General features: G+C 46.7%; 1 protein-coding gene across 1 annotated transcript in view; it reads right to left on the bottom strand.

The window, feature by feature from the left end:
• The window catches only part of LOC106748769 (signal-induced proliferation-associated 1-like protein 1), an 82,897-nt gene that overhangs the window by 11,112 nt on the left and 56,377 nt on the right, over nucleotides 1-15,408 (bottom strand). The window contains exons 2-4 of the mRNA XM_014627624.1: nucleotides 2,167-2,344; nucleotides 1,192-1,668; nucleotides 549-797 (exon numbers count right to left, since the gene is read on the bottom strand). Of these exons, the coding sequence (XP_014483110.1) occupies nucleotides 549-797; nucleotides 1,192-1,668; nucleotides 2,167-2,335 (895 nt within the window). The 5' untranslated portion in view covers nucleotides 2,336-2,344. The remainder of the gene's footprint in view (nucleotides 1-548; nucleotides 798-1,191; nucleotides 1,669-2,166; nucleotides 2,345-15,408) is intronic.

The following is a 15,408-nucleotide window of genomic DNA, read 5'->3' as shown; positions in this document are numbered from 1 at the left end:
TCACTTGAACGATCTCGATGAAAATTTTGTTACGTAAAATTAAAATTAACGTAATCAAAATCATGAGGAAGGATAGATTAAAATGGAAGGTTGCGTGTCGCGTTAATTTTACGGCCAGTTCGACATAGTTCGCGAGAATTTCGGGGCGCGTGATTTCTCGCGCATTTTTCGTATTACACGTTTACAATTCGAGCACGATGTTGCACAAACCTCCGCACAAGTCAGCGTGTCTGTCAAAACGGATAAATCCCGCTTTAAATCTAGGATATACAAATCTTTGTATTAACCGGTATAACTTGACATCAATCTATTTCTCCAGTTCTCCGGATAAAAGCTAATTTAAGAGATCAAGGTCTACCTTAATTAATTCGACGTCGAGTTATAAAAGCGACTACAATCCGAATTGATTGCCCTCTTGTTCATAACGTCGCGCAGGATTCGGGTATGTTGAAACCGATGTATTCAGACATCCTCGGCGTAACGAGGGAAAATCATTTATGTAACGCGAAATAGAAAGATTCGCGTAAGCCGTATCTTCGTTCACTTACCGAGAAAGTATCGCCGGTAATAATGAGCCCCCTCGTCGACGCTCTCGATGGGAAGCGACCGCTTCTGCAGTGGGCAAGTGTGCTTCCACAGGGTCTCGCCGGGCGGCGGCTCCAGGACGGAGACCCCGTAGGACAGCGACGGTCTGTGAATCCCATTGCCGTGGGAGCAGCGAGTAAGACCGACCTCGCGTTCCCCCTCGCCGCCGATCTCGTTGCGGAAGAAGGGACACGGCTCCAGCAGGTCGTTACCTGAAACCGTCAGCGAGAGGTGAGAGACTGTCACCTTGCCGAGGTACAACGAATGATTTCGCAACTACTCTCGCGGCACGCAACGTGACATAATTTAGGCGAATTTCTGAGGAATGTCAAGCTTGACTGTTATGAGAAAATCGTAAAAATTACAATGTAAAAATGCTCTATCGAGAAGGCTGAGATATTTTTTCGAGGAGAGGAAATGACGTGAAAAGTGTTTATTTAATTAACTACCTAATAAAATTATCGAGATTAATCTTTCGCTCTTACGCATTTTCCCTCTCAACTCGCGCTTGTTCAAAGAATCACCGTACGAAGAAAATAGATGTTCGATATGTCGAATTCAGTTGCGCTTCTCTGCTTATATTTAGGAGCCTATTTGAAAGCACACCTTTCCCATCGCCGGCGTCCTCTTCGGGAGCTTCGTCGGGGGTGGAGGCTCTCAGCGCGCTGGCGGCGGACGCGCCGGTGGCTGTGTTTCTTCTCCTGGCTAAGAGAATCCCCCGGAGCTTCGCGGCGTAGCCCAAGTTCGCCGTGAGTGACTGACAGTCGTAATGGGCGAACGCTCGTCTTCGATGGCGCTCCTCCACGTCGGCCGACACCACCGTGCTGGTGCACGTCTCCTCCATCGCTCGCGGCGGCTTGCTGCCCCACAGTCTGTTCAGCTTGAGCCGCAACTTCGGACTCGAGCCGGCGCCGGTCGGACCGCAGACCTCGTCAACGTCGAGCGGCTGGCCCCCGTCCTGGTGAACGCGGCGGAGGTACTCCCCAGCGACCGCGCCGCGCTGTTCCTGTGGCCGGAAGTCCTGCAATATCGCGAAGAAGTTCTCGCCGGCCGAGACGGACTGCGCCACTACGTCGATGCTCCCTGCGGCAGATTGGATGAAAATTCGTGAAAATTCGAATTAATTGTATTTTGATTGAATATGCGTTTATAGTGTTCATGTTGAGGTGATTGGTCTCTTCGTAGCCCGTAAGTGGATGTGTGGGGATCAAACAGATGTATAAATAAATAAATGAACGAATTTAGAGAGCCGATACTTTTTCACTTTTACATTTTATTATATTGATTCCTATGTCGCGGGAATTGTAAACAATCAAGATACATACGTTACTACTATTTACGAAATTTACAGTTCCCAAAGCCTGATAAGGCGCGACTCGCGCAATCGGCAATGTATCAAAAATGTTTTTCCGAATAAAAAATTGTAACGTTACGCGAAACGAAGACACGTCAAATTAGTTGCCGTGAATAAAGCGAAATTCTCTTTACGACTGTTAAATTGAACGAAGAAAAGTAACGTTTTCTCCGTACAGTGTTGTTGGTGGTCTTGGAATTTGAAGAATCAAGCTGGGTATACCGTACCGTGTGATCCATACTCCCTCCTCAGAGGCGTCTCTGGCACCCGGGACGCGGGATCCGGACTGTGTGGAAGCTCCAAACTGGAGTTGGACCTGTGCAAGGCCAATCCACGACCCACGCGGCTCACCGGCCCTCCGCTGCCGCCGCCGTTGATTGGCAGGCTCGCGATCATCTCTTCATTCTGTCAACACAGAAACGCGAGGAAATACGTGAGAATGCGCGTGCACGCAACTCCACGCTGACGAAGAGCAGGGTGACATTCGTTTTGCCGTCGACAAATGCGTTCTTCCGCCGCGCATGTTCATTCGGAGGCAAAAGGCAAGACGGCCGGCCGGCCAGTCGCGCGGCTTAAGTAGAAATAAACTTAAGTGCCTCTCTAAACAAGCGCGAACTAGGGCGACTAATTAGAATCGCCGAGTCTTTCTCAGTTACGCGTATCTCGCTCGGCTCGCAGGCTTATATAAATGCACACATACACACACACGCATACATACACACGAGAGAGATGCCAGAAGCATACCCGAGGGTCCTACATACGTGCGACGATGAGTTCATTCATCCTGCGAAGTGACTCTCGTGCCGTTGGCGACTTTTTTCCTGTCCTTCCCTCTTAATTAAATTGGCCCTTAATTATGATAGCAAGGCCGACGAGATAGGAAAAGCGGAGAGAGAAGGAGAGGAAGAGAGAGAGAGAGAGAGAGAGAGAAGAGAGAGGGAGAGGGAGAGAGAGTTTCGCCGAGTGTAGTAGCGGTAGGATGGAGTTGCGAAAGAACACATCGGTCTCGCGCTCGTCACCACCGATATCACTAGATATCGCTCGGTCAAAAAACGAAGCCACGTTTTTAACCCTTTCTGTCTCTGTAAAGGGAGGATAATAGAATTATCCCGGGAAGAGAGCAGTTTTTCGCCCCGTGAGGGCCGCTCCTCAAGTGAATCTCAAGTGAATAATTCTCGACGTCATCTCGTAAATAATCATGTGTACACGAAGATACGGTATATGTGACGAGAAAAATGATTTCATTCAGATTAAAGCGGCTTTTACCTTCTATATTTATCTTGTAATATCAAAAATTGTCCTCTCACACGCAGAAAAATATCATTTCGCTGTTAAAAAAAAAAAAAAGCGATTATCAAATTTAATGGTCTTTCTTTTAAGCGATGGTGATCTTCGATAAAAAATATCTTCTTGATAATAAAATCTTAAAACGTGTTTATAATAAATTTCAGAAAAGTTCATTGTCACGTATTCGAAAGAAGAATTCATCCTTCCTTTAAGAATATTACAAAACTTTACCCAAAAGTTAGATTCGATTAATTTAAATAAGCAATCCAATTTTGGATTTTAATTTACCCGATTGGGGCACTAAACTTGGTAGAATTCAGAATATGTTTCGAATAAATACGATGTTTGTGATGAACTTGTGATATATTTGCGGCTATGTAAACATACGAAATACTTGAAACAAGTAACATTTACTTGTATGCAGTATATAAAGTTTTCTGCATGCAGTGTACGTAATATGTTAGAAATTCGAATGCAACAGCATTTTTTCCCCCGCGCATATCGAAAGATACGGGATAAGATTATGGATTGGCGAATTCGACGCTCATAATTGGCGAACGCGAGTTTCGCCTGTAAGTTCTGCAATTGAACTCTCCGAGGGGGGGAGGGGGAGTCGCCGTAATCTCCCCTCCGGATCCATCTCTGGCTGGTATTTGGCTTGGCGCCGTCTGGCTATTCCTTTCTCTCTCTCTCTCTCTCTCTCTCTCTCCCTCCGTCTCTCTCGAGGCAGAGCGAAAAAGCGTTAATTAACGCCGTTATTCCAGATATCGCCGTACGAGGAGCTCATTGTCGCCTGAGAGGTGCACACCTAAACGCACGTCACACCTGCCGCGTTCGATCGGCCGAATTAGCCGCTCACCGTTAACCGGCTTGCCGAGCGCGCGTCCGGTGAATAGGATCGTATTGTTAACCCCGAACCGAACACACGCGAGATCGGCATTGCGTGTCGAGTGCGGTACCGCATTATTCTAATGACACGCATCGCATCCGGCTGGCGGACGCTTTATGCCGCGGAGAAAGAATTCGGGAGATACTGTGTTATTTAATCTCCGGCGAACTGTCGCGTTGCGTTCAAATACACAGGGTGGCCAGATGTTCCCATTGCCGGAGTAACGGCAGAGAACTAGGGGGAACTCCAGATAGTCTCCGACGTTTTCCACGAACCTTCCTCGGGGTTTCAATCTCGCGAGAAAAATGTACACTACAACGACATAGTGAAGAAACTTATAATAAAGTGGGGTTCGGAGAACTAAACCTTGGTTCTAATAGGCAAGAAATTTGCTTGCCCATAGTCGAACAAGAATCTAGCTTCTTCAACTAAATGGGCATCTCAGTGTGCTTCATTGTTCAAATTGCACGCGAAAGAGCCATTGTTCATCCCGCTCGACGCCGCGTTGTTTCTCTCATCAGATATCGTACAATGCGCCGCATTTATTCGGCTTCACGTGCGCGCGTGTGTGTGTGTGTGTGTGTGTGCGTCGAATTTCGTCCTCGATTCGAGAGACGAGATGATGAGTGACGACGAGTCGCGAAAAACGGGAGCTCGGAGCCTCGAAGGTATTCGGCGCTGGGCGCTCGTGATCACACCGAGGGACGTCGGGGGCCCCGCTGCATTCCGCGCATTCCGCGCGTCCCTTTGCCGCACTCGCTCGCACTCGGCGCGTCGCGCCGTAGTTTCGCATGCACCGGATGCGCGATAGCGACTCGATGTACGTCCAGCCAGGAATGTGCACGCACACATCTCAAATGTTAATCCGCCGGCTGTAATCGCGACGGCAGATCGAACCCCGCGATATTTCGCCAAGTATCAGCGGAGACGCGACACTTTTTTATTTCTCGATGGAAATCCCGCCAGTACTTTAATCACTTTACGTATATATGTCACGATTATCCCGATAATAAGAGGATCTTACGCGATGATAATCCCTAGCCAAGGATCGAGATGATTATTCCTCAATAAAGTCGAGATTTAAACGGTTTCTGAACTCTCTCTCTCTCTCTCTCTCTAAAGTCGGAGTGGAATTCTTCGAGTTCGAAGCAAGTGAAAATTCGCAGCAATGTTTTCACTCGAGGCGATAGTGAAGACACCGCCACTCGAAGTCGCAAGAATGAACGTTCCGCTCAAGCTCAGAGTGGATTTCGACACGAGTGAATGTTTCAATCGGACAGAGTGAATTGTTCCCGCGGAACAGTGGGATATACTGATCGCATTCGCTCTTCAGTTTCGAGCGAAGATATTGACCCGGCGATTCCGAGTGGAGAATTCACTCGGCATGAATGAAAAATCACTCGAGTGATTCGCCACTCGATCCTTCGAGTACGCGGAGAGAGAAATTCCGAAAGTTACTTCGTCATTTTCAGCCTCAACCATATCTCCTTGGGTTTTAACCCAAAATATAACAGCAGCAATGTGCGTACAGATGTATTATTATTTATTATTTATTATTATTATTATATATTTATTATTATATATTATTTATTATTATTAAGATTATATTATCACCGATACCACAGTAAACACGCTAACTATAAAAAAAATAGTTCTTCCGACTACGTAATTCTTTCGCTTATGCGATTACAGTTACAAAAATATAAATATTCCCCACGGTGTGAAGCTTCGCTGCAAAAAGTTTGGGAGGGGGGGAACGAGCACCGGTCGATTACAGAGAAAAGTATTATTCTCGTTTTCCTCGCAAAACGCGCTTAACAAAGAGCCGGGCCGGCCGTTCAGTGCGGATACCGATTGCATCTCTCGGAGCGGAGGTAATAACGACAGCGAGGAGCGCACGCGGGGTGTGCGAGAGGGCGGTCGTAAAACAGCCAGATGCGGTCTGTGAGTCCTCGCTACCTCCTGCCTCGCCGGCTACACGGGCGAGAACGCGTGGGTGAGAACGCACCGTGATACGCAGAAAAACGAGTAGCCGCGACCTGCATAATGCGGGTCTCTATCTCAAGGTAGCGTGCAGCGTATACAAACGAAAGCGCCTACGCTTTACGCGCGAACCGCGTTTAACGCAGCCTCAATCGCGCCTTTCCAGGTGCTTTCACAGAAGAGGTGTGATCTTTCGCCCTCCGCCGGAAGAGTACACACACGGTGTTCCAGAATCACCGGCACTAACCGGCGCAGCACACGCTAACGCGAAAGCCGACGCCTCGATCGGTGTTAAATCGCGCGCACTTGCACCCTGTTAATTTCTCCCGAAGTGAAATCTCACTCACGAAAGGTGGAATGGCCGCTTGAATGTATGACAAATTCAACAGTAATTTAATTTCGCTTCTTTACACGGAGAAGAAACGGTTGGGTTGAATTAATGCGACGATGCGAAGCATGTTTTCGAAACTGTCGCCGAATGATCTTTTCAAGCTGACTGTAGTTTAACGTTCCCATTAAAAGCTCGAGTACGGGGAGGAAGATACAATGACACGAGACAGACAAACCGTGCGGTTGAAGTGCGGGAAAAAATGATCGCGACGAAATCCCGCGGTTAGCCGGCGAGGCGATAATGGAGAAACTCAAGAGCCGGTCCCACGGTCAAGCCGAGTTGACTCATCGGGCACGTCTCGCCAAGGACAACCGTATCCGCAAGCTTCGTTCCGCCGGAAGGAAATACTTATACTCGTGGCAAACAGCCGGTGCCGATCGTGTTGCGCGATAATAATCCGAATCTCACTGACTCAATCGCCCGTCTCATCGCCGGAGATATACACGCGCATTATCGGCCGTAAAGGCGCACGTGACGCCCGTGGTATGCGGTTTTAAATCTCGACACGAAGCACCCGGGACGCAGGTCCTCCTCCTGCGACTTTATCGATACTCAGAATCGGTGCTCCTCCACAATACGGATGAAAACGTCGCGGAAAAGCGTGGATCACGTGGAGACGAAAATTGTCACATTATTTCTTAATAAATAAATTTCAAATCATCACGTGTTAGTTTATTGATTTATTCACGATAAAACTTATCATTCTATTATTATGATTATATAATTGATGCTGTAGCTCCGAGATTCTCGAAAGATTAGAGTGATATTAAAAGGAAAAGATGTGATCATTCCTCTACCGCGTGCGATTGATCGATTTGACATCACGACGCAACCAAGATAGACCCGGAGAAGTAGAAACAAAGGAATTTTATCGTTCTACATATATTCATCGTCTCATAACTTGTTGCACAATGCACCACGGGATCAACGCGGCGATGACTGGACGTTGAGTATCGTCGTGACGAGCTGCAGCGGTGTGTGAACACGCGCGTAACCGGGGCTTGTGCGTTTCTCTCGTCGCGCCTTTGTCAGGCAACAGCTGTTTCGTGAGCCTCGTTCGCGTGGCGATCGGCGGCCTTGTGGTACCGCGTATCCGTGATTTATGAGACGATTCTCGCGCACTCGTGGCCAACGTGGATCGCGCAACGGGGATTTGTGGTCGTCGTGAAGACATCGCGCGCGAATGCGGTACAGCTTGTCGCGTGTCAAACGCATCGATTTATTAATCAAACCGGTGACTACACCGAGGATAAAAAAGACACAGCAACTGCAGCTTGATAGATACGGGATGAGAATTCTATGGCGGGAAAGTGCTATGTTATCGCGACTGAGGACGTTCGTGTGAACACTCAGTCGCACGAAAATTTCGTCAACTGAGAGCGATGAATCGAATAGAAATCTTCCGCCGGAATCTTTCTTTCCCTACGATCGAGTTTTCGTCCGGTCCCCGGGTGTACACGCGTATTTACATATTATATATTACCTAGAAATGAAAATCCCGCAATGATCTCGCTATTCTCGAGAATAGTTGAGTCAACGGTGCAACCCGTTTTCGACAAAGCAAGTGTTACCGAGAAAAGAAGTTACATTAGAGCGGCGGAAGTGAGCGATTATAGCGACGCTAAAAGTGACGCCAGCACGGATGTCCCCATTGGTCACGTATTTTCTTTCATTTCCTCCTTCCCGCGTTTGTTCTCGCGTCTGTTTCAGCGCTGATCTGCTACGCGCTCGCGAGCCGAAGGAATCATCCGATCAAATTGCGAGGACGCGACGAGCGTAAACACACGCGCATCCTCCTTTCAGGCTTCCACGTACCATACGAAGCGGCGAGGTGGAAGCAAAAAATGAAAGAACACACACACAATTTGCTTTACACCGGCGATCACGCCGCGCGGAGTGCATCAGCGCGCGCATTTCACGCGCTTCATCCGCGCGGACGCGATCCTCGTCGGGAGGGCTCGCCGACAAAGTCACGGCCGGACTCGACGAGAGAACGACAGCCGACGTTACACGCGGCAACTCCGGGTAGATAAGGGACCACCTTCGAACTACCGAGAAGCTCTCGATACCTCGATAACCGGTCGCGGGTGGCCCGCGCCGTCTGATTACGACGAATGCACACCGAGCGGGAGGAAGCCTAAAAGCAGTCGCGGGGAGGAGCACGAGGTGGTCCGTTCTGCGGAGAAAGGCGCTCCTTTTCGACAAAAATCAGCCGCCGATTCGGATATTTCGCCGATTTCCACGACTCTCCTTTCGGAGTGAGAAATTTTTCAAGTTAGACGTTTTCCCACAACTTGCGAATTTTTTCAGATAAAGCCGATTATTCACGGACGGCGCGATCTTTGACCCTTCCAGCGAAACATACGCGTGTCGAGATGCGATTTCTCCTTTTCGCTCATTTGGCGCGGCCCAAAAATCGCGTGGCCGGCGAAAGTGGAGTTAATTAAAAGGGATTATTTCGACTGTGCGAAAGGTCAACGTTCAAAGGATGTCGGACGGGCTTCCGCCGCTCGTGCACACAGTACAGGCAGATTAAAGGTTGCAACGTTTTTTAACGACTTACAATAACTTTTCTTTTTTAACGAGTTTCACAACGAATTTTGTACACAATAGGACAATGTATCTCTTGAAAATGATTAAAATACACATTTTCCTGCTGAACACGAGGTGCGTTGCAATACACATCGAAACAAAATATTACAAACGCGTAGTAACTTTTCCAGATTCTCTCATGTGCAGCATAGATTTCAATCGGAATACTAAAGTCGTCTGAAAATGGGTTATTCCATTATATCAATTAAGAGTCCCATTCTTCCTAAACATGGGATGAAGTCTCTTTCCTGCAACGCTGATTGGCTGCGCACCGCGCAGCTCGTTTCTTTTCGTGTTATCGCCGGAATGCATATCGAGTGATGGTTTGACCGAATATCAGATTAGGAGGTTAATAAATTGAGTTATATTTTCAATGTTATACTGAAAAACCAGTTGGATCGGATTAATCTGAAAATGGACGTTTAGATTGAAGGATACAGGACTTCTGGTTGTAAGAGCCAAATTTGGTTTCCTTCGACCGAAACACGTTTAGTTGTCCATTTTCAGATCGATCCGACCAAACTAGTTTCTCAATGTATGCTTAATAGCGCGTAACGCGTGTACATTTCTAACTTACTTGTAGTAAATACTTAAAGTGTTTCGTATATTTTATTCAATCATCATATGAAATGGGAACCGAAAAAAATGATTTGTTAAGAGTGCTAACTGTCGACTCGCGTGGATATATTTTACTATAAAAACAAGTTTCTATCCTGACAACGCAACTGTTTCCCCTTTAATAACGAATAATTCGCTAAATCCGCCGGTTACGCCAACTTTTATCGCAACGAATATGCACAACAACGGTGCGGTTTCACTGCAGCGGCAAAATGATTCTTTTCCGTGAGGAAATTTTCCATGCGGGAACCTTTAATCCGTACCGACTGTACCGAGTCGCGCCCGCCCAAGAGCAACTTTCAGAGGTTTCCCCTGCCTCCGCAGTTCGCCTCGGAAAAATTCCGGCGAGCAGCCCGCGCGCGGACGGGTGTATCGGATTCCTTCGGCGGCCGCGATCAGCGAGCGTGTCGTCGTGAAGTCGTACTTGCGCGACGGCTTTTCCGCGCGTACGCGTACTGTGGGAATGCTCACGATGCGTGCAACCGCAGAAGCCGAGCGAGCGAGCGAACGCATGACGCGAATGCGTGCGAACCGCGTGTTCTCGCATCATCGCAGAACAGGTACGACGCGCAGGTGGATGTCGCCCGGCATCCGTCGTCACAGCTCTCTTTTTCCGTCTTTCTCTCTCTCTCGATCGGATGTCCGCTTCGATAAGTTTCACGGATGGTCCGCGGCCGTGCGCTGTGTCCCGCCAAGCAGAACCAACTGTATTGTAGGTAACCCATTGTCATTTCCGAGTGCCGGGAAAGCAGAAGGGAGCGAGTCCGAAATTATCGGTTTTCGATATATCGATGGAGCTGCGTCTACGTAGGGGAAGGAAGGATGAATTATGAAACGGAAAGAAGTCCGAACCACCCGAACGCAATTATTCGAGGACGATGCGGTAACATGATTAGCCCGCGTTATGATTGAATGTCGCCGCATCTTTTTGGACAGATTATTGTATCGAGCATCTATGTCACTCACAGGAATCAAAAATAGGACACTGAGGGAAAAAATATGGCAGATTCAAAAAAAATTTTATTTGAATTAAAAAAACTGTTTTTCTTTTCTTTTTTCTTTTTTTAATATGGTTAAAGCAATCATTTATTTCAATCTATTGATAAATGTACTTAAAATGAAGAACAATGTAACAACAAATGTTCTTTTAATGTAACAAAATGTGTGGTTTATTGGAGAGAAATATGAATTTGTTTTATTATTACTTAAAAGAAGGAAAGTATAAGCTGAGTAATCGCTTTTCTTAGCAGTGGAATAATTCTTTTTCTGCGCGCTCGAACGTGGGAACACTTAATTGGTCTAATTAACGTATTAGCGTCGCAGATAATTACTGAGTTCTAGAAGACAAAATCCAACCCATCTATTTCGAAAACGAGTTTTCACAGACGCTCGGATCGCGTTTGTACCGGGTGTCTCATGTTAATTAGATAAGCGAGCGGACGTCTGGCCGATCGGAAGAGGTAAGCGCGAGGCAAGAGCGGCTCGCCGCGAGTATTGCCCGGCGCGTTCGAGATAAATCGCCGATCGCGTGGTTTCCTTCTTCGCGCACACGGGAGGTTCATAAGTAATTAATTCATTCATGACATGGATTCCCGGCGGCGTGCGATGGGAAATGCGAGCAGCGGTATTCAATGAAGAAACCGCGAGGCGGCGCAGCGGCGCCGCGCCCGCTCTTTCGCACGCATTTCTCGATAACGCCAGTGCGTACAGTTATCCCACAATTTCTCGAGCGTGCGTGCATGCGTGCGTGCGTGCACGCACGTGGCATACACACGGCCGATCGGCCGAACTAGTTATGTAAATGCACGCTGCGCGCTCTCGACGCGATCTACGAGCGCATCGCGATGTCGCTCTCTCGGAATGCGTCCGCGAGTCACATCCTTCTCGGCCGTAATCCTCAAACACGAATGTCACATTATGGGATTAAGCGTTCCTTCCAGGCGATTCGTTCCAGGAGCGCTCGGCAGGGACGAATAATCGCGTAAACCCGCGTCAACGGGCGATTGTTACGCTACGGTGCCCCGGCTCGGCGAGACAATTGAATCTGCGTGTTAGCGCCGATCTTGTCCCCGCTGTAGGGAAACCGCTTGAGAACGCGCGAGAATGAGAATTCGTTTAAAGAGGATGTAAGGTTGAAGTGAGTTTGACGAGAATCCGATGAAACTCGCGTATGTTGAAGTATTATCCAACTGCTCGTGCAATTAGAAAAGGGGGAAAAAAAAAACATTGAATTGGCCGTTTCTTAAAATGGAAATTCTTTCTCGGAAATTCTTGAATTTCTATATTAATCGATAAGAACAATTTTGTCGAAGCTGTTGCTTGTACGCGTTTTATCATCAAGCTCTTATTAAAGAGAATAATGATCTTCGCTTTTGACTTTCTAATCTAGCATGAGATTAATTTAGCGTTGTAATTACAAGTGCCGTACGAATTACGCCACCACGAACGGACACATCGAACGACGCTCCGGAGAACCGCTTTTTCTGCGGTAGCGCGACGCCCCGCGATTTTCCTCGGGCGTATCCGTGAGAATTGTAAAAGTGAGCTGCACAGGACCCGCGCTGACTCCGCACATTATTGTCCTTGGGATTAACGCCGAGTACGAGTTCTTCGGGCGAAAAAGCGAATAAGAAGGAGGATCGGACGGAGCGAGAAGGGTGGAAAGTGCGTCGCGCGTTTTACGCCAGGCTGCGTGCGCGAGATAAAACTGCGCGAATGATGTATCCGCTCTTTCACGACGCTGCTATCGCGCGCACGTGCGATAACACGCGACTTTTATTAGTTATCGAGAGTTATCGCGACCATATGACGAGCCGGCGTCCCCCGAATCAGCCGAACGGTCTTCCGGTTTTGATATTAAACCTCCTTCATGAGATAACGTAATTAAAAAAAAAAAAAAGGAACAATGTAAAAATCAAGTAATTAAGGTAACGTATCTCGGCGTGTTGCGATAAGAACTGTCTCATGAGCATTTATCAATGACAGGAGATTAATATGTCCCGACGGTGTGTCGCATTGTAACGCGGGAGCTTTGAAACTTACATCAACTTCCAAAAAATTACACTCGGCGAGATAAGATAGGCTGTATCGCATTAAGTTAGAGGAAAATTAAGAGGTCGTGTTTTCTCATTTCTATCAATTCTATTTTAATTAAAATGGCTCGTGTGTGCGATGTAATCTCACAATTTTGCCCTTTTTCGTATGAAACGCCGTTGTTCGCTTGCTTATCGCAAGATGCGAAGGGATAAGGTTTTTCATAATTACGTGAGTTTCCACCGCGGTGAGAGAATCCATCCGTACATTCTTTATTCTCGAACACCTCGAGCGTGAACGCACAATCCATACGAAGATATGGCGCATATGGGAATATTGCTTTATCCTTTTCTCGGTACGCGGGAGGGCTGACACGGAGAGTTTACAACGTCCGTTAGCGCGGAAAGCGCTGCTTTTTCCGTCGGTTTCCGCTCGCTGATTGCATCCGCGCGCGTCTTATATGTATTGGGTAAGTAATTATTTCGTAATTACACCATACTATATCGGGCAAACGGATGTCATCGCGCTTAACGAGTCGACGGTACGTGATCCCGTCGAAATTTCACAGAACACGCGCGCAATCGCAATACAAATCGCACTTGCGTATTCAAGGAAACTGAATACGATTTTCGTGCGATCTGGTTAATATTTTTCGCTGCAGCGCCTAAATTCAAATAAATTTAGCCGTGGCAACAACGACATCAGCTGTTTCTATTTCAAAGACGCATCTTAGCTGTCACAGCTTATATCTCAGCTCCGATGGTTAATCCTTCCTCGGAGTGCACCGATAATTTTACCACCGTCATTATTCTCGCGCGTCTCAATCGAAAGGTTGCGACGGGCGCGAGTGGTAACTCTTTGACCGTCCTGTATAGCAATTTCGCGAAGCAATTACTCGGAGTGGCATGTGTCCAGCGTGATGGCCAAAACTTGATACATATTACAAAAAGATCCAACACAAGCGCGGCTGCCAACGGCGTGCCGCATCCCCGGCGAGCGCGAGTGGCGGGGGAGAAATTCCTAGCGTGGCGAACATTAATTTCGCGGCCGGTTTTTGCCGATATGACCAGCCGGATGCGTTGCATTTTTCCCTGTCAACGTAATAACCATTAATACCCTGATACGCCCGGAAAAATCCTCCCTTTTCCTCCTCTCGCGTAACACCGGCCGTGACCAGCGAAAACGTACCGGCGCGCGTTCTCGCGTTCCAAGTCGAAATTTTACTTTGGATGCCACTTTAATACTTTTTGAAACACGGAAAAGAATAGTTCGCGTCTATTTAAACGGTTTTACAGACTAGTAGAAACTTACTTTTTGACGATACTATGCGGAAAAAAAGAATTAGCTGTCCGTATAATATAACTGAAATTTAGTTACCAGAACTAATTTTTAGCAGTTTGAGATAAAAAGTAGATACAAGGACGAAAAGAATAATCTAAATTAACTGAATTTCAGTTATATAATATGGACAGCTAATTCGACCTGTGCGAGCTAGTTCTTAGCTGTGATGATTCTGACTACATGTGAGTAAATGTTTCAATTAATTAGAGTGAATATAGATGGTGGAGAACATCCGGCACACTTTTCAATTCAGAGTGAAAATATTCCCTCGATGATTCAGAGTGAAGAGTTCGCTCTTGAGTGAAACGTCTCTTAAATTCGAGTGATTCGGCGGTTGCTTTACTTTCCGACCGACAACTCAATCCGAAAAATTGAGAAAACACAGATTTAATTTTAATGCTATCTTGAAACTATAAATATTCTCAATTCCAATTATTAAATTCACATAAGTATTCGAAGCAACAACTATTTTCACTTTAAAGACAGCGGAAACGAAAATTTAATACATCATGGTCAAAAATTATATAATTATAATTAGAATTGAATCTATTTTGCTATCTTGGCTCCTATTGTATTACAAAATTAAATTTAACAAAATTTCGAATCGATATCTCTCTCTCTCTCTTTTTCTCTCATGACAGCAGTCGAGCGTGAAGGAAACCTTGGCACGAGGAAGCGGTGCCGAGACGTTACGACGAGAAATATTCTGTTATCGCGACTAGGATTATCGCGGATGAGAAGGAATGGACGTTAATTGTTTCCTGAAGAGAAGAATAAATGCGGCCGCTCGCTGAACTTCCCGTCGTGAGCGCTGATTATCACCGCGAGGATCGTAAAGAGGTGCGTTAAGCAGGCGCGTATACGTTAGTCGCCGATAAACAGCCGAGCTGCGGCTTTCTGAGAGCTTTTTAATTGACTCACACGCGCGACACAGGTGTTTCCCCTCTCCCTGCCGCGAAGCATTCATCAATTTCGTTTTGTTATGTTCGCCCGACAACGCGATCTTCCGAACGGGGACGGAGGTTACCAGATTTTCTTCCCTCGCATCCCTTCAATTAACCGAGTGATATACGTGATATTTCCGATAACGCGCGCTTCGATTAATTAGAATTAATCGATTAACATACGGCGAAATATCTCTCTCTCTCTCTCCTCTACGCCGTCTGAGATATAAACTATATATACGTATAAATATTCGCGGAGAATATACATATATCGTATGCAGATATAAATATTCACAATTATACCCGTCGCATTAAGGCACTCCCGTCGGTAATACGTACGTGTTAAGTTACTCGGGAGTGCTTAAGAGTCAAGTTATGTAATTTAATAAAT

The sequence above is a fragment of the Dinoponera quadriceps genome, unplaced genomic scaffold (genome assembly GCF_001313825.1).
Source record: "Dinoponera quadriceps isolate SergipeBrazil2010 unplaced genomic scaffold, ASM131382v1 scaffold3164, whole genome shotgun sequence".
Lineage (NCBI taxonomy): Eukaryota > Metazoa > Arthropoda > Insecta > Hymenoptera > Formicidae > Dinoponera > Dinoponera quadriceps.
The sequence above is the reverse complement of the archived record's forward strand: the minus strand, read 5'-3'. Positions and strand labels throughout refer to the sequence as shown.